The sequence below is a fragment of the Eschrichtius robustus genome, chromosome 4 (assembly GCF_028021215.1).
Source record: "Eschrichtius robustus isolate mEscRob2 chromosome 4, mEscRob2.pri, whole genome shotgun sequence".
Taxonomy (NCBI): domain Eukaryota; kingdom Metazoa; phylum Chordata; class Mammalia; order Artiodactyla; family Eschrichtiidae; genus Eschrichtius; species Eschrichtius robustus.
In genome coordinates this window covers 108,247,636-108,272,353 of record NC_090827.1, presented here as the reverse complement: position 1 = coordinate 108,272,353, position 24,718 = coordinate 108,247,636, and the positions used below count along the sequence as shown (strand labels likewise).

Here is a 24,718-nt window from a genome sequence, read left to right as displayed (position 1 = left end):
AAAACTTTTTTTTATCGAGGTATAGTTGATGTACAATGTTATATAATTTTCAGGTGTACAACATACTGATTCACAATTTTTAAAGGTTATACTCCATTTAAAGTTACTATAAAATACTGGCTGTATTCCCTGGCCGTAGATGCTCTTTTATCTGGCATAAGAGGACCTGGTAGTTGGTAGGTTAATGGAACATTGGTTGAAGCCGAGGTAGCATGACCTACTGACCACGAGCTTGGGCATCAACCATATGTTTTAAAGAGGGAAGGAAGTTGTCAGCCAACCTTATTAAGTGGGAGATGCCTTCAAATTGCCCACTGGATTTTTTTTCAGGTCTCAGTTTAATATTTCCTCTCAGAGGTCTGGTCTCCCCATACCCTCTACATAATCGTGGTCCTCTGTTCTGCGCTCCCATACTAACAGCTAGAATTACTGGGCACGTACTATGTGTCAGGCAATATTCTCCGTGTTTCACAACAGCTCGATGCAACAGGTATTGGTGTTTTCATCAGGATCACACTGTTAGTAACCTCAGAGATGGCTGTGACACTGGCCAGTCTAGCTCCAGACAACACATGGTCCTGCTAACGCATGGACCCTGCATTCTCTCCATCAGGATCCTTCGCCCAGCTGGTCTGTCTTCCCAGGCAGCTGAGCCCCACGGGGTGAGAACCACCTCAGAGTCTGATACATAATAGGGACTCAATCCATTTGGGGACTATTTCCAAACCCTCATTTTTACAGATCAGAGAATGAGGTCAAGAGAGGGTTAATGAGCTGCCCAGTGGGCACACCTGACATTAGAATGTGGGTCTCCTCATTCTGCAACCGCTTTCTATCCATTTCATCAAAGCTACGATGGTTTCCCCGCTTAACATCTTCCTACTCATTTCACAACATCTTGTCTCTGAGGTCACAGCCCCCAGTCCCATCGCCAGCCAGGTCTTCAATTCAGTTTCCCTAAATCTGATTTAAGTCTATGATGCAATGAGAATTTTAAGAAAATTTTTAAAAAATTAAATACTAAAAAATCCTAACAGAAGATAAAACACAGAATCCTAGACCCAGCTGAGCTGCTATCTGCACCCCCCGAGTACCAGGCTTCCTAATTACCTCTCTGGCTGAGGTTCTGTAAAGCTGCACCTTTGAACTCAAAAAGAAAAACAAATAAATAAATAACTAGCTCTGCTGATTAGCAAGGTATTGCAGCTGCTGGAAAAATCTCCCACGTCTAACTTACCGTCACATCGTCATCCCTGATGTTTGTTTCTTCTTCTAGCTGAGATGAAAACAGAATTGTGCTTCTCATGTACAATCTTACCTAATTATGCCAGCTGATCACTTAAAAGTAATGTTTGCACACAGATCAGGAAGAAGCTTATAAGAACCAGCTGGTTGATAAAGGCTATAATGTGGATTTGATTCCTTTTCAAAGAAGTGTTAACTATTTACATTTATTTTTAAACACCGCATCACAACACCAGTTACTGGGTGGCACCGTGAAGGGATGCTATACTCAAGTTCCACAGAGGCAGGCAAACTTAGGGATGAAAGTACTGCTCACCATGTGGAAAGTACGATGCTATCATTCGCTGCTTTACGACATCCATTTGAAGGAGGACTGACCACTATCTTTTGGTTTTTAGACACAAATGAAAGATTAATGAGAATTAACCTCATCACGCGAGCACATGTGCTTGTTTACAAAGCAGAATGATACAAGTTAATCACCACTAGCTTTTGGACATAGAAAACTAGAGTTAGAATACTGACTATGCCACAAGCTACTCACACGTCATGACCAAGTTACTTATGGGAAGTTGGAATGAGTTCACGTCCTAGAAACTCTCTTCATTAATCCACATAATATTGTTTTCTTTCATCTACGTAACAACCACATGTGGTAAGTATTGTCATCATCATTTATTTTTAACTTGAAGAATATTTAGTGCCTCTCTGTTCAAGAGGCAACATAGAATGTGAACTTAAACCTGTGTGATCTCAACTTTGCCTGAACCCCAAAGTCTGTTAAGTCCCTTCTTTGACTCTGCCCATAACCTCACAGCCCAAAGTTTTGGCATCTTTAATCCATCCAATTTCTGATGCATTCCAGAACATGCTTTTAAGACTGAAGGTGGATTTCCTTAACTCAGCACATGGTTGAGTGCCAACCATGTCCCAGTATGATTCTGGGTGCTAGGGATATGAGAGTGAATAAGATAGTGGACATCTCAGTCTTAAAGCCATGTGAGGGAGACAGAAAAGAAAGCATTACACTACAGAGTAACTCATGCTAATGGAACCTCCATGGTACCTAACATACTAGGTGCTGAGTAAATATATGTGGGATACCAGAGAAGTATTTGCAATGCAGTAGGAGCTGAGATACTGACTATGTCTGGGAATTTCAGAGAAGGCAGGCTTCCTGGAGGAGGTGGCTGTAGAGAGAGTCCTTGAAGGATGATTAGTTCACCAGGCAGATAATGTGGGAAGGACACCCCAGGCAGAAAGAAAAGACTTGCTTTGTGGCATAATAAGAAGTAAGGACTTGGAGTATGGAGCTCAGTTATTTTTCTGAAATATGAATCCTAGATGTGGTCATTCATTGAGTGAAGAGATAAACCAGAAAAAAGTAGTGAAAATGATAACTCTGAGACAGGAGCTAGGGTTCTCCAGATTAGAGATCCAAAGTGTGAGAACACTCCAAAACTCTGATCTTTCCTGAGACTTTAAATCCCCAAAGCAACTGTGGTACCTTGAACATCTACTGGATGTATCCAGTCTGTGATCCATGTAGATCTTTGGGTGACCACATGATATCCAAAATAAGACCAATGCAAGACCTTGAGAGTGATGCAGTGTTATCCAGTGCAAGACCTTGAGATAAAAAAGAGAAGTGTTCCTTTCTAAAGGAGATGAGGATGGCACACAGTTTAGCTCTAATTCTGTTCTTATAGTGAGATGGAGGGACCACATGTCTCTAGTAAAACAGAAAAACACCCTGAGCCCAGCTCAACAATTTTGGGCAATGACCTTCACCCTCTGTGATTTGGTTTTCTCATATCTGCATCACGGAGTTTTTATGAGAATTACATGATATATGAGATGTGTTATATAGTCAAATTCTTTCCCACAGAGATGAATAAATAGCAATTTTCTTTTCATTTTCTCTAGAAAGCCTTAATATAATTAAAGCACTCCAAATTTAGTTTACTTATTAATAACCCATAAAACTGATTTTAGACATGTGTATGTATGAAACACACACATATATTCATTATATATTATAATAATTATGTATATATATATCATTAGCATCAGTAATATTGGTTTAGCTCTAATGTTCTATCTAATCTATGGATTACTGATTAATAGAGAAATATGCAGATAGAACATAGATAGAGCTAGCTATAACATTAAGACAAAAACAATACTTAGATCATAATTGAGCAAACTGACTTTAAATCATATTTATCACAAAATGAAAGTCATCAGAGCATATCTGTTACCAATAGTTCAGTATCTATAACCTTCCAGCCTTAATTTCAGTGTAAACAAAAGCAAAAGGAGAAAAATGAAACTCAGTTTTGGTGATCCTGGCCATTTAAAACAGAGAAGTAACTATTACATTTACCTGATGATGATCTACATTTCCTACTTCCACAAATTTGTAAATTCTGAAACTTCTACCCCTAGGATATGAATATTCACCAGCAAGTGGATGGATTAAATTGTTATGCAAAAGACATCTCTCTGGTGCACAGCAATTCCCTTTGCCTCCCTCTGGTGAGCAGGGCTCCTCCCACAGACGGTTCCAGAGACAGACAGAGTTCTTTACCAAGCATTTCCAGCAACAGCCAAACCTGAGCTCTAATGCCTGCAGTGAAAGGGGGAAATCCAAGCCCGTTTCTGATTCATTAGCTTATTTATATGACTGCAAATGCTTGACAAAATATGCTTTTTTTCAACAAGCTTAAACATTTTGGGAAGAGTCTGGACAATCAGAAAAAAAGAGGAAAAGAAAAAAAAAACAGAAAAGGTATGTTAAATGCCAATGGAAAGAGTTAGGGAGGCTTCAAGACTGACATTTGAACTGCAACGACTTGGCGGGTAATTCGAGATTGATTAAATACGGAACGAGGCTTGATTGGTGGAGTGGTTCAATCATAATCACGGCTCAGAGAGGGGACCTACAGGAAGATTCCCCATGAGGACCCAAGAAAGCACAAACCCGTCCACAGAAAAAGCATTTAAGAATCTCCACGGAGGCACTGCCCATCCCCCTGGTGGGCAGAGAGGGCAGCTCCACTCCAGGCAGCATTACCCAGACAGCTGGAGGGCAGCTTCGGAATGGCCAATGTGGAGAGGCTGGGTGCAGGCTGACATTTTCAAAGGGAATTTGCAGTTATGAAAAGTGAAAAAAATAAGTACTAAGATGCATCTAAAAAATGCCATTCATTCCTTGCGCTTCAACATATTCAGAAGTTTCCTACCTACGTAGGAAAAAAAAAACAAAAACCAGGATGAACACCAGGATAACAGGTTAAGAAAAGTCTACAGTTTTCACATGCTTGGCAATAGGTTTGCAAGGCTTTCAATTTAGTTAATAAGATTTGCTAAGCAGATTAATGTTGAAGAGTCTTCATTTTTGAAAACAGCAAAAAAAAAAAGTAATCTGGAATGTGAATAGATCATGAAAATTCTCTTGTCTGCATACAGTTCAATATTCACATTTTGCCTGAACTGCAAAATCAACAACATTATCTTGTTCTTATTCTAAAATTTTGCACATATGTTTGCACTTTGATAACTGGAGGGGCAGGGGACAAAAATCGGAGCAGAAATCATAAAGATTCATGGAAAAGCCCAGATTTACCAGCATCTGGGATATAACCCTGTTCATGTGACATGCCCTGGTTGGTCCAGACCTCAAGACCCTTAAGTGATTTTTCCAGCCTATTAAGTCCTAAGTGACACCCTCTCCTCCCATCCGGCAGTCAGGCACACCTGGTTTTCTCCTCTTTGACTCTGACTTCCAGTCTTTTCCTGGAATCTTTCCTTTGCCTCACCCTCCCCCCCCAACTTCTGCCAAACCATTTCCTTTCCTTCCCATCTCAAAGTTTTATTTTCTCCTCTTTCCCAGAATGTTTCCATCTCTCTCTCTGGTCTCCAATCCTTCCCTTCTAGGAATCCCCCCATACCCTTCATAAGAGTTCTTATAGACACTCTTTATACCATCTGTTTGTAGGATGTCAGTGACGAGTCATCATCTTAGGACAAAATCATACCCAAACTTCTAATCAAACATTCAGGACCTGACTCCACCTGGTGCCTAGCGGAATCGGGATCTGCATATTAATACTTCCTTTCGTACATTCCTTTCCTCAAGTCAGCTGATAGACACACTGCTTTTTTCTCCCTGAACTTGTCTGCCTTTAGGATTTTGCTCATATTTTTCCCCTAGTTTTAGATACACCACTCTCCACCTCGCTAAGTGTACCTTTCTGGATCCCTCTGCATAGGAAAAGTCTAAACTTCCAGCCCTCACTCTGTAATCTCCCTCTTGGATGTGCAATCGCATGGTCGTATCCGAGGTGCATAGTCTATGGCATGATTTCATCAGGGGATAGACTATAAGACACTTAAGGGCAGAATCGCTTGAAGGTTTTTCTTGTGACCCTCTCAGAGTCTGGATGGAATGTGATAGATATCAAGAGGTAGTAGAATGACAGTGGGAAGAACAAACCTAGAAACTTCCATTTTAGAATTGTGGCAGGACCACATCCATTGTTTAAAAAGTCCATCTGAAGAGACAAAGAAGGAACAGAAAATGTGTAACTCCAGGGGTTAAAGGAAATGGAAGAGGTGAAATAGATGAGACAGTTTAATCGATTTTGGAAGACGGAAATTGAATGGAGAAGTAGTAATATCGACACTAAAAGTGGAGACACCTAGGATATGGCAGCCTGCAGAGAGGGATAGCAAAGAAAGGTGAGCTAGTTTATCCCACAGATCCCCAGAAAGGCTCAGAAGTTGGATGTGTGCCTGAAGAAGGTATGTGAAGCATAGAATTGGAAACAAGGGCTCTGTTTATAATAGAGTACTTAAGGAATCAGGTCCCCTTCCCCACCCGCCTCCCACCTACCCAGAACTGCTACCCGCGTCCTACCAACAGCAGGTCTCATACACCCTAAGCAGGGAGTTGGAAAGTTCTTGCCTGGAGAAATTTAAAGGATCTGGAAAATAAACTCTAGAAACTCATGTGGGTCATTCCAGTGAAAATGCCAGCTGGCTACCCAATCTCCCAGTGGTGAGACCCATGAGGCAAAAAGCTTTACCTGCCCTCAGAGCTTGTAATGAGCTTTTTGGGCAGCACATCTTTAATATCAAAGGGTAACCAAGGATTCACGGATTTAAGCAAAGTTTCCAACATAAAACAGAGCAATGAACACAAAGAATGAGGGGAAAATCCAAAGGAAAGAGACAATGCAGGAAGCAGAAGAAAACGTTTTTACAAAGTACTATTTAATTTTTAAAACCATGTGTCTATAGGCTGCTTTAGTAAAATATATGTCAAGATGAAAACGTAGTCCATTCTTGGCAGTATAACAGATTTGGGTTTGAAATGTGATTCCCAGGCTTAAAATCTATGTGTGATATTAAAAAATAATTGATTCTCTCTGACCTGTTTTTGCACCTATGAAATTACTATGATAATATACTAACTCACGGGGTTGTTTCGAGGATTAAAAGGAGTGATATAACATAGAGTGTATACTCTGTGCTACATAAATAATAAGCATCTAGGGAAGTTGTTATTTCCAGGAGTTCTCACCATTTTCGGAGTGCTAAACCCCTCGGAGAACTTGATAAAAGCTCTGCTTCCTCTCACTAGAAAAACAAATACACGTATCTAGACACACAAAAGTTTACACATAATTTCAAAGGAATCTCAGATTCTCTGAAGCTCAAAAAAACCACCTTCTCCCCAGGTTAAGCAAGTGATCTAAATGAAGTCCTTAAGGGCAAGCATGTTCCTTTTCATTTCTTTTAAATCAATTTCAATGCTCAGCAAAAGAGGCAACTCCGTGAATGGGATAAGAACTGTATCTAATTTTGCTTGCCCCAAATGGAAATGATTCAGCACAAAGAACAGCAGAAGAGTCCACTGACCTGAGGAGGTCCAACCTTAACTCCCAGAGAGCATCTTTCCATTTGGTCCATGAAAGGAAGATAGCTGACCCAATTTGCTTCTGCTGACCTCAGGCCTGATGATGCTTATTATTTTCTACGGCTACAGGGCCTAGAGTAAGGGCTCCTAATGGTTCTGGCAGAGAGAGATCCTAGAAGACCTTGTTTTCTCCCACAAAAGAACCTGTGGCTCTCATAGAAATGCTGAGCAGCCTTTTCTCAGAACGGATTGATGGCCTCCAGAGAATCTATTACTGAGCAATCAGGCAGTCATTAAGCATTTATGCAATGGGGTTGAATAAAAAGATACAGAACGTGTAGGCAGACTGACCTGGTTTTGGATCCTGGCTCCATTACTTCTAAGCAGCATGGCCTTGGGCAACTTAGCCTCACTGAGCTTGTCTTTCTGTTTTGAGTGCAAAGACCTTAAGGAAAGATTGTACCTTCCTTTGGAGTAGAAAAAGCAGCCAGGAGGCTGGTGCGGCTGGAGTATATATAGTGAGGGGGAGGGCAACAAAGTCACAGTAAGAGAGGAGCCGGGTCCTATAGATCTCAGACGGCAGGGCAAAGATTTGAGATTTTCTTCGCAGTAATATGAGAAGCCATTGGAAGGTCTTGAAGAGAAAAGAGACATGATCTGACCTACATTTTCAAAAGCTTACTCTGCCTATTGTGTGGAAAAAATGGTGGCAGCAGAAGTCCCATTGGTGGCCGCTACAATAATCCTGGGCCAGAGGATGGTGGCTTGGACAGAGGCAGTGATAGTAGTGGTGTTGGTGATAAGAAAAGGCAGACTCAGGATGGTGTATTCCTGAGTGTTCTAAGAGGAAAGAAACAACTAAGGAATCCAAGTAGCTGAGGACAACTTCATAAAAGAACGTGGTTTATGCTATAAAGAATGTGACAGAGCAAAGGTGCTAGTTGTCCCCTTCTTTCTCAGTAATATTATCTAAGCGCTTGACTGCCCAGAAAATACAATAGTCTATATATTCTGGTCTCACCAGCAACAAGTGTGACCATGTGGCCAATGGGGTGTCGGTTAAAGTACTGTGTGCATCTACTGGGAGATGCCCTTAAAGGAAGGGGGCATACCCTTCCCTTTTCCCTTCCTTTCTGTGCACTGATACAGGATGGCCAGACCTGGATCAGCCATCTTGGACGGAGTAGGACCTGTGTGTTGAAGTTGGCAGCACTCAGGAAAGAAGTATTGGTCCTCATTGATCCTGGTGCATCTATACCAGCCCTGGATTGCCTACATTCATGTGAACAATAACTAAACTTCCAACTTGTTTAAAACACTATGATTTGGGATATTATTCTGTCACTCACAGTTGCCCTAATCCTAACTGAATCAAAGGATAATAAAAATAATAACAGCTATTAATATATTTATTAAATGCTTGCTGTGTTCCAGGTAATGTGGAAAGTATCAATATTTTACACCACATATTATGTTCTTTCGTCTTCACAATCCCAAGGCAGAAGTACTGTTATTGTCACCATTTTATGGAAAGAAAGCTAGTACAGTGAGAAGTTAAATAACCTATGATCCCTGCCCAGCTTATAATTAGGAGAGCTAGGCTAGCTAGAATTTGACTAATAGGGGAAAAGGGGGAAGATAATACTGATGAAATTACAGGGAAAGGAGAATATCTTAGTTATTCTTATGTAACAACATTGCATTTCGACATCTTATATGACACTGAAATGTAAAGGAATTCAGGTTATATTCCTTAAACTAGATCAAAAACTAGTTTTTAAGCTATAACATTCTTTAAAGAAAATGATTATGATTTTGGTTTTTGCTAAGCATATTGCACTAACTCTACTTTTACAGTGTAACATCAAAATTCATAGTGAAACAAAATACCCTAAGTCTTGAAATTGATTAAAATAAAAATAAGTAGGTGGTTTTGAATTTTGAGCAGCATTTTAACAATCTACCCACAATGCTTTGAGAAAGGCTATTGCTCAGATTAGGACAGTCAGAATTGAGGGACCTCTGTAAGTGCCACGAACACTGCTGACAAATGGGGACATAAATGACACAGGAGTTGGGTGGGGTGAAGTTGAGAACCTCTCACCTTCCTATAAAGCGAAATTGCAAGACCATGGGAAAAATTTAGACAAATCCTGTAAGTTGAGGGTCTCAGGAAAACTTACCTAACTGAGCACCTACTATACGATTCCACAACTTGAATATTTCTGTTTTACTGATACAAAAATTGAAATAGTGATGAAAGATCAGATAGGATAAACCTCAGATTGGGGTTTATAAATAAATGTTGCAAGAATAAGTAAACTTTGCAAAAGTTCACAAACCTAAGTGTTTACCTGTAATGTGTTTTGGAAAAAAAGTGAACGAAATGTCAAACTTTCACCACCAGGATTTCCAGATGTTGTCTTAACCCCTATAGGCACCAGCCTTAGAAGGTAGGATCCATTAGGGAAGGGAAGGGTCTCTCTTGTCCACTATCCTATTCCCAGCATCTACACAGTAAGTGGCACTTGGGATTATTGATTGAAAGAATAAATGAATATACTCTCCCTATATTTCAGAAGAGGAATCTGAAATTTAGAGAGGCTAAGTAACTAGCCCAAAAGCATGGAGACAGTATACAGTACAGATGGAATTTAAACCTTGAGCCCAATGGGTTGGTTTCTATACCACAAACACAATGAAGGAAGATCTCCTTTCAAGTGTCTCCTACATTTAAGAATATGGGCTTTGATTTTTAAAATCAAGGTCATATTTATGTAACCATGAAATATCAATACATCAATCTCAAGTTTACAGTTTGAGATTTGAAAAATATATGTACTTATGTAGCCACCATCCTTATCAAAATGTGAACCTTTATATCACCCTAAAAAATTCTCCTAGACTCCTTATCAGTCAATTCTATCCCCACCCCAAAGGTAGCCAATGTTCTGGTCAATTGTCATAGACATACTCCCCTGTTCTTGAAGTTCATATAAATGGAATTATCACTTCATACTCTTTTGTTCTGGTTTGTTTCATGTAACATAACTTTTTAAGATTCTTCAATGCCATTATATGTATTGTGGTTCATTCCCTTTTATTGCTGAGTACTGTTCCATTATAAGGACAAACCCAAATTGTTCAACCCTTTTTCTGCCATGATTTCTGGCCATTATTTATTTTAAGCTGCTATAGATATTCTTGTACAAGTCTTTCTGTGGATATAAGTTTTTATTTCTCTTGGGTAAATACCTAAGAGTGAAATTGTTGGGTCATAGGGGTAGGTGTAAGTTTCATTCCATGAAGAACTGCCAAAGAGTTTTCCAAAGTGGTTGTATCATTTTATACCACCATCACCAATATATAATAGTCCTAATTGCTCTACATTCTCACCAACATTTGATGTTAGCAGTCTCTATCATTTCAGCCATCTGTAGGTGTGGTATTTTGTTTTCAAGGTGACTCAAAGATATACCCAATTTTTCAGAGGTAGGATTCTCCTCTGAGCTACACCAGATATCTGTCCTTAGAATGGGAAGAAATGTGCACACCGGGCTCTTCTGTTCTGCTCCAAGGCATTGCTGTCTGGTACTTCACAGCGAGATTCAATCAGTAAAAGAAACCTGGGGCTTCCCTGGTGGCGCAGTGGTTGAGAATCTGCCTGCCAATGCAGGGCACACGGGTTCGGGCCCTGGTCTGGGAGGATCCCGCGTGCCGCGGAGCAACTGGGCCCGTGAGCCACAATTGCTGAGCCTGCGCGTCTGGAGCCTGTGCTCCCCAACAGGAGAGGCCACCATAGTGAGAGGCCCGTGCACCGCGATGAAGAGTGGCCCCCACTTGCCACAGCTGGAGAAAGCCCTCGCACAGAGGCGAGGACCCAACACAGCCATAAATAAATAAATTTAAAAAAAAAAAAAAAAGAAAAAGAAACCTGAATTTTGTACTGACAATGACCATATGAATCGTCGTGCCCATGGTGTGAGCCAAGGTCATTAACAAAGAAAGAAGCGGATTGCCGTTCTGCTATTAGCCTCACTCCCAATGTTTGAAGAAACTCAAATTATTGTGTTTATGGGACTCAAAGCAAAAACTCATTTGAACTGATTAAAAAGCTTGGCTAGGGGGATGAACTTGTACAGTGGGAAACCCACTGGGCTCTGAGGATGCCTGAGTTTGCAATCACATGCACATCTTAGTTACTCCCAGGTGCCAAGGCTGCCCATAGGATCCTTGTTTTCCAACTTGGCAAATTTACCTCCTCTGCATGGACATCAAGGCCCTCCAAACTTGAGCTTTATCTTATGTAATCTTTGCTACTTTCTATTGATCACTGCTGTAAACTGGCAGTTCTCACCACTCAGACAGAGCCCAAGGTCATCCCTGCTATCAGATCTCCTCTTGCTTCCCAGCATGGCTCTCCTTGCCTACAATACCCTCTCCTTTTTCCTCTGCCATTTTCCTACTCAAATCATTCATGCCTGCCACTTACTGAGTTCCATCGAGGTACGAATGCTGTGTTCAGAATTTTACAGACATGCAATCATTAAATCCTTAGAACAAAATTTTAAAAAGAAGATGACTGAGGCTCATAAAATTTAAATAATCACATACTAGAAGTAGCATTACCAGATTTTGAACTTAGCTCTTTTCATAACCAAAGCCTGATGCTTCCCATTTGTAGGAAGATCTAATTAAAATCTCTAGAACTCACTGAAGACATTCCTGAATTATTAGCCCTTATGGTTGATCAACCTTTAACACACACTAAGCTGCTAAACAACCATCACCTGCCTGATACAATTCTTTATCTCATCTTTTGTTCCTGAAATCGTTGCTTGTCCATGCCTGTGTCCATCATAGTTCCATGGAACTATACAGTTCAGTGTTAAAATCCTGGCCATTTACATTCTGTATGAACTTAGGTAACTCAACTAACCTCAGAAAACTTGGAATAATAATATCTACCTCCAAGAACTATCATATAAATTTAATAAAATAACATATGTGAAGCATCAAGCCCCACACCGGCATGGGCAAACAGGGGGTCAGAGCCTGTGGTTGATTGTTACAATGGTGGCCCCCAGTGAATGATACCTCCTGGATCCATGTCTTGGCATAGTCTCTTCCTCTGTTGACTCTGGGCTTGACTGCATGACTTGCTTTGGTCCACAGAACATTAGTAAACAGGATGAAAGCACAGATTTAACAGTCACTTGTACACTGGGATTGCTTTCTTGAAATGCTGTCTCCCCATGAAAAAGCATGAGCTAGCCTACTGGAGGCACGTGGTCCCATTGACACCCAACACCAACTGCCAGACATGTACGTGAGGCCACCTGTGACCAACCAGCCCCAAAGGAGCTGCCAGAAGACTACAGTCACATCAGTGGTCCCAGGAGAGAACAGCAGAAGGGCCACCAAACTCAGTGCAGCCAAAGTTGTCAGGGCACAGGATTCAGAGCAAATAAAACAGTGGTTGTTTCAAGCCACTAAACTTTGGAGTGGTGTGTTAAGCAGGAATGAGTCCTTCATATTCAAGCTTCCCAGCACTCAGCACTCTGGCTCATATGTGGAAGGTATGTGATGCACATTCAGTGAGTTCTATAAAGCAGAAAACTTTTGTCTGAGACTGAGTGATCTCTGAAGGCAGAGACAAGGCTCTGTACTTCAATGGCATCTCACAGAACTGGGACACAGAGAAGGTGCAAAATAAGGCTTTTTGCAGTAAAGGAAACTTGACTCCATTTGAATGTAAAGAAAATCAAAGCCTTGTTAATAGAAACAATCCAGATTTGTAGGCATCTTCTTGAGCAATGTGACCTTTCTCACTACGTGGACGTTTTCTGACATAGAATCCAGGATTTCCACTTTTCATCAAAAGGCTCATCCCAGGGCCTCCCTGGTGGCACAGTGGTTGAGAATCTGCCTGCCAATGCAGGGGACATGGGCTCGAGCCCTGGTCTGGGAAGATCCCACATGCCGCGGAGCAACTAGGCCCGTGAGCCACAACTGCTGAGCCTGCGCGTCTGGAGCCTGTGCTCCACAAGAGAGGCCACGATAGTGAGAGGCCTGCACACCGCGATGAAGAGTGGCCCCTGCTTGCCACAGCTAGAGGAAGCCCTCGCACAGAAACGAAGACCCAACACAACCCAAAAAATAAATAAATAATAATTAAAGGTGCTAAAAATAAATAAATAAATGTATTAATCTAAATAAAAAAAAAAGGCTCATCCCAGGACTACAATCTCTTCAAATATTTTCTTGGGTCCTTTCTCTCTCTCTTCTCCTTCTGAGACCCCTATAATGCGAATGTTGGTGCGTTTAATGTTGCCCCAGAGGTTGCTTAGGCTGTCTTCATTTCTTTTCATTCTTTTTTCTTTATCCCGTTTTGCGGCAGTGAATCCCACCATTCTGTCTTCCAGGTCACTTATCCATTCTTCTACCTCAGTCATTCTGCTATGGATGCCTTCTAGTGTATTTTTCATTTCAGTTATTGTATTGTTCATCTCTGTTTGTTTGTTCTTTAATTCTTCTAAGTGTTTGTTCTTTAATTCTTCCAGGTCTTTGTTAAACATTTCTCGCATCTTCTCGATCTTTGCCTCCATTCTTTTTCTGAGGTCCTGGCTCATCTTCACTATCATTATTCTGAATTCTTTTTCTAGAAGGTTTCCTATCTCCACTTCATTTAGTTGTTTTTCTGGGGTTTTATCTTGTTCCTTCATCTGGTACATAGCCCTCTGACTTTTCGTCTTGTCTATCTTTCTGTGAATGTGGTTTTTGTTCCACAAGGTGCAGGATTGTAGTTCTTCTTGCTTCTGCTGTCTGCCCTCTGGTGGATGAGGCTATCTAAGAGGCTTGTGTAAGCTTCCTGATGGGAAGGACTGGTGGTGGGTAGAGCTGGGTGTTGCTCTGGTGGGCAGAGCTCAGTAAAACTTTATCCACTTGTCTGCTGATGGGTGGGGCCGGGTTCCCTCCCTGTTGGTTGTTTGGCCTGAGGCGACCCAACACTGGAGCCTACCTGGCTCTTTGGTGGGGCTAATGGCAGACTCTGGGAGGGCTCACGCCAAGGAGTACTTCCCAGAACTTCTGCTGCCAGCGTCCCCCTCCCCACGGTGAGCCACAGCCACCCCTTGCCTCCACAGGAGACCCTCCAACACTAGCAGTGCCCATCCTAATGGGTGTGAAGTGGTATCTCATACTCTCTCCATGCCTCAACCAGCAGCTTGCCTTATAGCACAACAGAGTGGCCTATTGAGGATCCAGGTGAACCTCCAACTGAGACAACACCTATGAGGTGTTGGATGCTGGCCTACAGGATGTACTATATGTCTGAAATCATGAACCAATGTATCTGCACACATTGCTTCTCCTAATTGCAGATTGGTAGTTTATTAAAAACACTGAAGGGACTTCCCTGCTGGGGCAGTGGTTAAGAATCTGCCTGTTAATGCAGGGGACACGGGTTCAAGCCCTGGTCTGGGAAGATCCCACATGCCATGAAGCAAGTAAGCCCACGTGCCACAACTACTGAGCCTGCGCTCTAGAGCCCGCAAGCCACAACTACTGAGCCTGCGTGCCACAACTACTGAAGCCCGTGCACCTAGAGCCCATGCTCTGCAGCAAGAGAAGCCACGGCAATGAGAAGCCCACGCACCGCAACGAAGACCCAACACGGCTAAAAATAAATAAATAAATTTAAATAAATTAATTAATTAAATAAAAACACTGAACATGCAAAAAAAAAAAGGAAAGGCTCATCCCAGCTCCTATGCTGAAAGAGGCTACCCTCCTCCAATGAGGGGGAATGAGGAGTGGAGATCAGCTTGCAACAGAAACAGAGAATCAAACTCAGCTGCCTTTCCTTTACCCAGGCCCCAACCTCAAATCCCTTGCTGTGTGACCACAAGGGCATTTTCCCCACCTGTATTGACATTTCTGTGGCTCCACATCTGGAAAAGCAGCTCCTAAACTTGATTTCATGAGCACACTGGTGGCTCCCTTTTGGCCTTTAAAGACACAAGATCCACGTCTGTGAAACCTGCAGCTTGAGCTGTGCGCCGTGATTTAGGAGGCACCCTTGGGATGTGAGTGCGCTTCTTGGTGAGTATTTACAGAAGGACACCCAGAGTGGACTGTCACCCTCCAGGGGACACACTGGGGGGCACATCTCACTGCAAAACCCCCGACACACACTGATGTCACACACTCACCTCAACCATTTCCCTGCCTGCCAAGCAGGTGACTTCCAGTGGGAGGACCATAATCTGTTCTTCGTTCATGCTAATAAAGGATTCAGCCAGCCGAGCACTGAGTGAAGAATAAAAAGCAAAAACATAGTTCATGCATTTTGGAAGAATATAGCCTAAAGGTCTGACAGGAATGGCCGTATCAGTGACTTGGCCCCAGAAGGCTCCATTTGCCTTTGTGGGTTGTTTCTGTTTTTGTTTTGTTTTTAATTTTTATTGAAATATAGTTGATTTACAATGTTGTGTTAGTTTCAGAGGTACAGCAAAGCGATTCAGATACATATATATATATATTCTTTTTTTACATTCTCTTCCATTATAGGCTACTTCAAGATATTGAGTATAGTTGGAATTGTGCTGTGAGTGAGAAAGTCCCACAAGAGAGTTAAGTAACTTTCCCAAGTGTGTCCTGCAGGCAAGTCTCAAAAACGCCATTCCCGACAATGGGAGTGGAAGGAAGGCAAAGAGAACTCCAAGCTTTTTGAGCTTCTTACTTTCTGGATGCGTACTACACATGCTTATATGGAAGTGTGGCTACACCTCCACGTGCTGGGAATGACCTTCATGACATAAGGGGAAACTGAGGCTGAGAAGATTAAGTCATCTTCCCCAGTTAAGGAATGTGTCACAATTTATTTGTCCAAGTTAAGGAATTTGTCATGATTAGCTGGGAGTGGGCAGCTAATTAATGGTAAAACAGATACTCAAAATGAAATTTTCAACTGAAAAATACTGTTTTTGAGAGTTACTTATGTGCCAGGCCTTGTGCTATGAGCCTCATGTCCATTTTCTTATTTAAATGTGAAGAAATTATTATCCTTGATTTGTAGATGAGGAAACCCCTCTGTCTGAATCTAGCTCCTTATGAACAGGTCCACTAATAGTAGACAAATACACACACACATGCATACACACACACTTTTTTGAAAGTGGCCAACATTTTCATGACTAATTCTTTGGACTGAAAGGGACTTCAAAGTTCTTCCAAATCCTTGTGTATTTAATACCTTCTGTGTCTATAACCTCTTCAGCTTACAAAGCACCTGCAGAATCATCCGTGTTCTTTATCCTTGCAACAATCCTATCAGAAAGGAAATATTATAGATCCAGGAATCCCATTCCTGGGCATATATCAAGTCAAAACTATAATTCAGACATGCACCCCTATGTTCATAGCAGCAGTATTCACAACAGCAAAGACATGGAAACAACCTAAAAGTCCATCGACAGATGAAAGGATAAAAAAAAGATGTGGTACATGTATACAATGGAATATTACTCAGCCATAACAATTAATGAAATGATGCCATTTGCAGCAACATGGATGGGCCTAGAGATTATCATACTAAATGAAGTAAGTCAGAAAGACTAATGCCATATGATATCACTTATCTGTGGAATCTAAAATACGACACAAATGAACTTATCTACAAAACAGAAACAGACTCACAGCCATAGGGGACAGACTTGTGGTTGCCAAGTTGGGGGCGTGGAGGAGGGAAGGATTGGGAGTGTGGGATTAGCAGATGCAAACTATTGTATATAGGATGGACAAACAACAAGGTCCTACCGTGTAGCACAGGGAACTGTATTCAATATCCTGTGACAAATCACAGTGGAAAAGAATATGAGAAAGAATATATAGATGTATAACTGAGTCACTTTGCTTTAAAGCAGAAATTAACATAACATTATAAATCAACTATACTTCAATAAAATTTTTTTAAAGAGAAAGGAAATGTTATACTCACTTCAAAGTTGAGGAGTTAAGGATTTAAGAAGTTGAGTAACTTGCTCCAAACTCATCAGCCAATAATGGTGAAGTCAGGTACTGGACCCAATGGCTCCTCAGCACCAGTGGTAAACTTCACAGGGACATGACTTTAAGTGACAAAGTGTAACCTAAGTTTATGTATGTACTATAATCACAGTGATGTAAATAGGTACACACCACACATTCTTTTATGAATGGGCCTGATAAAAATTGATGCAAAAATGCATACCAATGTTTTCTATCTCATATTTCCCAGTCATGTATCTGGGAAGGTATAAGAGAGGAAAACTCACAGAAGGTCAACACTGGGGAGAAGAAAGTGTCAAAGAGGGAAGGCCCTGTTGACTTTGTGGCTTGAGTAGCACGTCTATTAATCCCACATGGAGGTTTCAGATTATGTGAGTGATAGGACAGAACAGAGATTAGACCATGAACTCTGACCTCAGTCTCAGCTGAAGATACCCAACTCACAAAGACTATCAAATGGATTATAGCACTTGGTGCAGTATACATAATACACACAAAAGAAAACAAGAGCTCTTAATATGTCCATTCTTCTCATCTAAGAATGGACAAAGAGACCTCCTTCTCTTCTTCCTGAAGCAAGTGGGGCGATGTCCCATTTTCAGCTCACAGCTCCCTGATCAACCCCTAGAAGACCCTACCAGGAAGGAACTGGTGCCAGTAATACAGCCTCAATGAACAGGATCCAAGGGTATTTGTTCGGTTGCATCAGTGTCCCCCGTTTCTGCATGCACACTCAAACCCAGATGAGATAGACTGCATCTCATGCAAACTCATAACCTGTGAAATTGTGTTTTGATTGGGTACACCACATATGCCTGGTCTTATCTACCCAAGTCCCTAAGGAAAATTATAGAATACCATTTTTTTCTTAGTCCCTGTAGAAAACGATTCCATTATTACATTTTTTAAAATTCAGGGCAGGCATAACCATAGCTAGCCTTGACATTTCTGAACAGCCCTGAATTTCCAGGGAAAGCATAGCTAACACACCCAGTATACTAAGGTCCATTTTAGAACATAGAAAATGTGAGTGGAGTCCCAGAAAAAAATCAGTATTTTCCTTTCAATATCTGAAGCAGACGAATCAAATATTTAAATTAGATGATGACATGATTTATTCAAATTCTCCCACCTGCTGAAACTCCTTTCTCGATGGCATTATCCATCATGTGTGCACCTACTTCACAGGTTTTGATAATCCTTTAGAACACGTTGCTCGTGAGTAAGATTCTAATTCACACGTAGTTACCTTTGAACGAGAGGTATTATTTTCCATACTGACTACAAACAACACCCAGAAATATACCGTCCGTGTTGTATACTATGTGTTCTAACCTAGATTGAACAAGGGCTTTGTTTCTCCCTTTACCCTTCTTGAAGACAAGATGATGGAGTGTGTGAAAAATGTTTTGTCAATTCTGAAGCCCTACACAAATATCGGTTGTTGGGCTGGAAAATCAACTTTACATTTATCTTAGAATCAAACAACCTCAAAAACTTCAGAGTTGGGAGGAAACCAGGAGGTCACAGAGTCCAACTTCCCGTTTTCAAGTGGGCCCCTACAAATGAAAACCAGATGACATTTTCAACAGACCACTTCCAAATTAAATGTCAGCTGCATACCCAAAACATCATAAACTCTTAGAACACAAAACTCTTCCCCATTTTCTCCAAGAGTCCGTCAAGGCCCACGCGGAATTCATGTATGCATTCTAGAAGTCTATAAAGGGGTATTGCTGGGTACCTCTTGGGAACTCATCTATTTTCATGGCTTTGGTGAGCACGTTTTAAGGTCATAATCCTTCCACATGCTTTTTAAGAGTCACCTTTGTAATTCTACTCCACATATTATTTTTTACTTATAGTCAACAGGTATAAAGCATAATAAAGCAATCAGAGCCCAGCATCCCAATTGCTGGTTGAGAATTTAAACCTTTGGCTGCCAAATACCTCCAAAGTGCAAATTAGAGCAATTTCTTGACCTTGAAGGGGCTTGTTCAATGAAAGGAAAAAGTCAAGAAAATCACACAATGGGTGGGATTGAGAAGGTCAGAGAGATAAAGGGAGAAAGAGCCAAGAGGAGCTGACCCAACAGGAAAAAACTAATTTCCAAAATAGACCTTATCCAGTACAGTTTCTCATCAATTAAAAAAATTATGTTCTTAACAGTTATTTAAAATATATAAACTAGCTGACTTACATTTGCACACTCAACAGAAACATGTTTAAAATTACTTAATATACACGTTGACTAAGGCACTCAAAATATTTTGAATATGCACTATCACTGACTTTTGAGTGGAAATTTAAAATTTACAAAAACCGTTCACAAACATCATCATGTTCGATACTTTCTGCAGCAACCTTCGGGCAGTGGATATTATTAAGATCTCCATCTTACCAACAAGACATGGAGCTTGAACTCTGGAGACCATTGCTTGGATTTGTATTTTTAAAACCAGACCAGTTTCTCTCTCTGAAGGAACAACTGGGCATAGAGTTAGATTCCCAGGTTGGAATCTAAGCTCTCAACTCTCAGTGCCTCAGTTTCCTTACCTGTTATATAGCTATTGTGAGGATAAAGTGAACGAATGTGTATCAAACTCATGAAGTCTAGCAGAGTATGTTTACTATAAAGGGAAATTGTTATCATTACACTTCAACAAAGAGGACATATTGCAAAGAGAAGAAGAAAGTCCACCATAATTTCATCCCACAATCATTATTATTTTTTTTCCTTGTTGTACTTTTCCCTTTCCTCATTGTTAGCATATTTGCAGCCATTCAGTATATACAAATCTGTACACTGCAGTGTTTACTTAATATAGCATAAACACTTTTCTCACAAACACCATATTCAACATCTACACTCAGTAAATTTATTATAAGTAATCATTTCCTTTCCTTAGTTTTTAAACAGTGAGGTTGTTTCCAATTTTAGCATTAAAAATAATGTTGTAATAAGTGTCTTCCTGAATTTAGCATTTTCCACACACTGGACTATTTCCCAAGAATGAATGTTTTATATGTATGTTCTTTCCGGACAGGAACCATGTCTTTCTTCTTTATTGTTAAGTCTCCAGAGACTAGCAGAGAGCCTGGTTCACGAAATAGTTGACAAATGAATGAATGAATGAATGAATGACATCAATATGTTATATGTTAAACATTGGGTCTAAGTGTATATATCATTCATTAAAATGTAAATGCCAAGTACTAAAAACTATAGAATACTCTCATTGCATACATTACTGAAGGCATTATCAAATGGCATAAACTTTTTGTCAAAAACTTAAAATTTCTTTTTGGACATGCTGCAAAGCCTGTGGGATCTTAATTCCCTGACCAGGGATAGAACCCGGGACCCAGAAGTGAAAGCGCCAAGTCCTAACCACTGGACCTCCAGGGAATTCCCTCCAAATTTTTTATTTCTTCAAAAACCAAGGTGTTTTCCTCCCCTGTTAGGAGCAATTAATAGTGGGTCAACTAGCAACAGGTATAGAGGTTAAAACTAAATCCCTCCCTCCTCTATATTTCAAATTCCTTGGCCAATGATATCCTTTCACTAAAAGGACATCCTTTCACTCAAGCTCTATTTACATTTCTGCAGTTCCACATCTGGAAAGGGAACTTTAAAACTTGACTTCACAAGCACTTGTGTGGCTCCCTCATGGCCCTTTATACAGTAGAGATATTAAGAATTTGTCTTTTACTTTTCTCATAAGGATTTTTTTTTTCTAATTCTGCTTTTTTTTTATGGTGTAATTGGGATATGTCTTTGAGGCACAGACGTTCTTAATTTGTAAGTAATCAAACTGATTGACTCTTTGCACTCCAGAAAATATTCCTCCTGCCTTTCCTCACCTTGAGTCTTGTTGGCAATGACTTCTTAAGACAGTGGTTCAAAGGGCTCCTTCCCCAATCTTATTGCCAAGAGTTTCTTCACATCCTTCAGAACCCCTGGAAACATAGTTTTTCCGTGACCTCTACAGCCTAATGTTTTCTCCACCTTCATTCCTTTAATTTCAGACTTGATACTGTATTAAACGTTCAAAGCAAATGGAATGTGGCCTGTTGTTAACAGGTACAAGGGGGAAAACTACATCATGTCGTGTTTCTGCTAATGGTGGGTCAGAGTAAACATCTATAAGCAGATGCAGTGGAATCCACTGGCCACTGGGGGCCAGTTCACTCTGGCTCTTAAAGAGTGTGTAGAGTAGACACATTGAATGAATGTTTCAGCCCAACCCCAGCTTGGAGGGGTCTTCCTCAGACTTGGGGCCTCAATTGCACCATAGTGGGTGCACCATGCTAAAACTGGGGTGTGGGGTTGTACCAGTTCAGTGGTCTTTGTTCTATGGTTTCTGAAGATCTAGAGGGCCTCATGGGAGGGAAGTGGGGTGCATGGGTGTGAGCAGATCCCCTACTCCCAAGTTCACACATTGAGCCTCCATATGAAACAGCAGCTTTGGTAACCACAACCACAACTGTACTGGGGGCCCCTGAGGTCCCTTCTAACTCTGCATGTGAAGATTTTATGGCCATGCCTGTTTCTTTTGAGCATCGGTGGGTGTGTAAGCCCTGTCAGTAACAGCTCTCCCTATTAAAGGAACCCAGACAAAAATGAGTAGGGGTCACTTTGCTCTCTTGCCTTCCTTTAGCACAAGGCACAAGGACATGGCACATGTCAGGTGCTCAATAAATATTTGTTATGGTTGCTAATATTCAATATCATATAGGCTATTTACAAAATACAATGTTACCTATTATTCCACACTCACTGTTTCTTCTTCCAGCAACATTCTATGATAGCAACAGTTATAGGTAATAATAAGCCCACCAATAATAACATCATAAGGACTTATGGAAACCTACCATGGGCCAGGTGCTCTCCTAGGTGGTTTATATATACTATCTCTTTCAGTCCTCAACTTTCAGGCTAGGTATATATTATTAATTCTAGTTTAGGAGGTCACTTATGATGCAATTGAGTGCCAGAGGAGTCAAACAGTTTGCCCCAGAAGAGATAAGCTAGGACTAAGCAGCAAGGCTGGCTTTTCAGGCCAAGTCTTTCTGATCTCGACTCTCATACTTTTTCTACACATCACACTGTCTGTAAGACTTTGGCCCATTCCTGACATTCTGCCTGTTGCCTAATACACACAATTTGCCAAGCAGTTGGTAGTTAGATGAGACACTTCCCTTGTAATAGGTAAGTCCATCAGGATGACTAATCAGTTTTAATAATTTCAAACAACTAATAACCCAGTGGTTGCAGGTTTTGAAAACAGAAGGCAAAGTATGTTCTTCCTTGCACTGTTGATAAACAAAAGATCAAACTCTAATGGAACTGGTTGCATTTTAACTTATTGGAAGTAGGGCTAAAGATTCTATCTATATGTTTTTATGGCCTACATGCATAGAAATCAGACTTTTGAAGGATGTTTTGTTACCTTCTGTGGTAGTTTGAGAAAGTCTTTCTAGAGCTATAAAAGCACTGAATATGTAAATTTTGGAAACACTTACATGTTAAAAATACTGAAGAGCAACCATGTGCAAGCATTGCTCAAGGCAGGTAGAAGGAGATCCTACTTTTGCAGTTGGTAGGCTCCCCAGAGCTCTTTATTAATTCCATTATGTCATTTACATGAAAATGGAGCCCTCCTTCGTATTAAGATGCTAAAGCCACATCACATGGACAATGCAAACGAGTCAGCAAAGAGCGCTTTGTCATAAAAATATGTAATTTATTTCAGTAGTTTCTGTGGATTTTTTATATCAAAGTCTCTTTATGACACTGACAGTCATCAAGCGGCTGTTTGTCAAAGTACATTTCCCAGATGTCTAAATAAAACAGTTTTTGCTTTGATGAGTTTTATACTGAGAGCTGGAGAAAGACTGCACTCTATTTGAATTTTTCTACTTGTGGAGAATGTGTCATATCTTTCTTTTTTCAATTTGCCTGTCACCTAAAATTTGAATAGTTAACATTCTAGTTAGTTGGACTCCAGCTCACAAAAAAATCTCTTATGAATGTTTTTATTACAAGATAAGGGAGGGAATAATGATATGGTGGTCAGGGAAGTGTCTTAAAGATAACAGAGATTCAACGGATAAATGGTCAAAAGCAAAATCAGAAAATTCAGAAGCAAGAAAGTGTAATGACTAACAAACATATAGAAAAAAATTCATCCTCACTAGTGAGTCACAGAATGCAAATGAGACTATTAACGCCAAATAGGTTTTGTCTATTAAAGCAGCAAATGTTTCTTTTAATGATATTTAACAGAGGCCCGGGTGTGGTCAAATCGCCAAGCACATCCATGAAAGGAGAGTTAATGGCATCACCTTACTGGAAACTCAGTGTTGTCACACTGTATGAAGAGTTTCAGGAATGTCCAAAAAAAAAGAAAGAAGAGTTTCAGGGAAGTCCACACTCTTTGACTTTGTAACCCCCTTGAGGATGTGATCCAAATTATGGAAAAATCCTTTTAACCAAAGCTGTTCACTACAGTGGCATTAAACTAATAACAATTATTAAAACTCTAGAAATAAATTAAATCATCTTACTGACTGAAAAAATATTCAGGAAGTGTGAGAAATATTCTCTGAGAAATCCTTTAAAAGTAATATTTTTAAACATTTGTTATAATGCAAATGAAAAACGCAAAATATAAATGTATAGTACAAATATCATCCCCTTGTGAAAAAGTAAAAGAAAAATACTTAAGATACTACATTAAAACTAAGTACAAAGTAAATTATAGAAAGCAAAAAAGATGAAAAAGAATTATGTAAAGGGCCTTAGTGACAAGTCACCACTAAAAGATTAGTATTTCATTCAAAACTAAGGCTATATAACATGGTTCCACAGAGAGATTATACAGTCAGTTTGGAGAAGCCCACATATACACACTACAATCAAATTAATGGCTTTTTTACCCAAACTAATTTGAAATTTTAATATGTTAAAACAATGTCAAGAATCCTGGTATTCAAATATTTGGCAAAACTTTCTGAGAAGACAGCAGATGTATTCCATGTGTTTCCAGAGAAACAAAAATATACACATGGATGAAAGTTTCAAGAAGGCAGAGTCTAGATTAGCATGTTAAAGAATTTTTCACCTTTAGAGACATCCCACAAAGGAGTGGGCAGCCTAACCCTCCTCAACTTGGACAGGATTTTAGCAGAGACTGCAGGGCCATGTGCTAGAATGTAGGAGAAATCATTTCCTTCCTAAACCGTCTCCCACCACCATCTGTGTAATCCCCATCTCAGTAAATGGCACCAATACCCACATAGTTGTTGAAGACAAATACTGTAATCTTCTCTTTCCTTTACCAACCACATCCAGTCCATCAGCAAATACATCTCAAATCCATCCACTTCTCCCCAACCCCAATGCCGCCATTCCGGTCCAAACTGTTTCCAGTGGAGCACTGGAGGGGCCCCCTAATTGTCCGCACTCTTTCCCCATTCCCCGAAATTCACTCTCTG

General features: G+C 40.5%; 1 protein-coding gene across 9 annotated transcripts in view; it reads right to left on the bottom strand.

Annotated features, from left to right (window-relative positions):
- LDB2 (LIM domain binding 2) overlaps nt 1-24,718 on the bottom strand; it is a 377,580-nt gene that overhangs the window by 302,978 nt on the left and 49,884 nt on the right. The window contains exon 1 of one of the 9 annotated variants that reach the window (XM_068543189.1): nt 15,382-15,466. The exons of the other annotated variants lie outside the window; for them this stretch is intronic. Within the exon in view, the coding sequence (XP_068399290.1) occupies nt 15,382-15,450 (69 nt within the window). The 5' untranslated portion in view covers nt 15,451-15,466. Of the gene's footprint in view, nt 1-15,381; nt 15,467-24,718 lie in introns of those variants that run through there. 9 annotated transcript variants of the gene reach the window in all.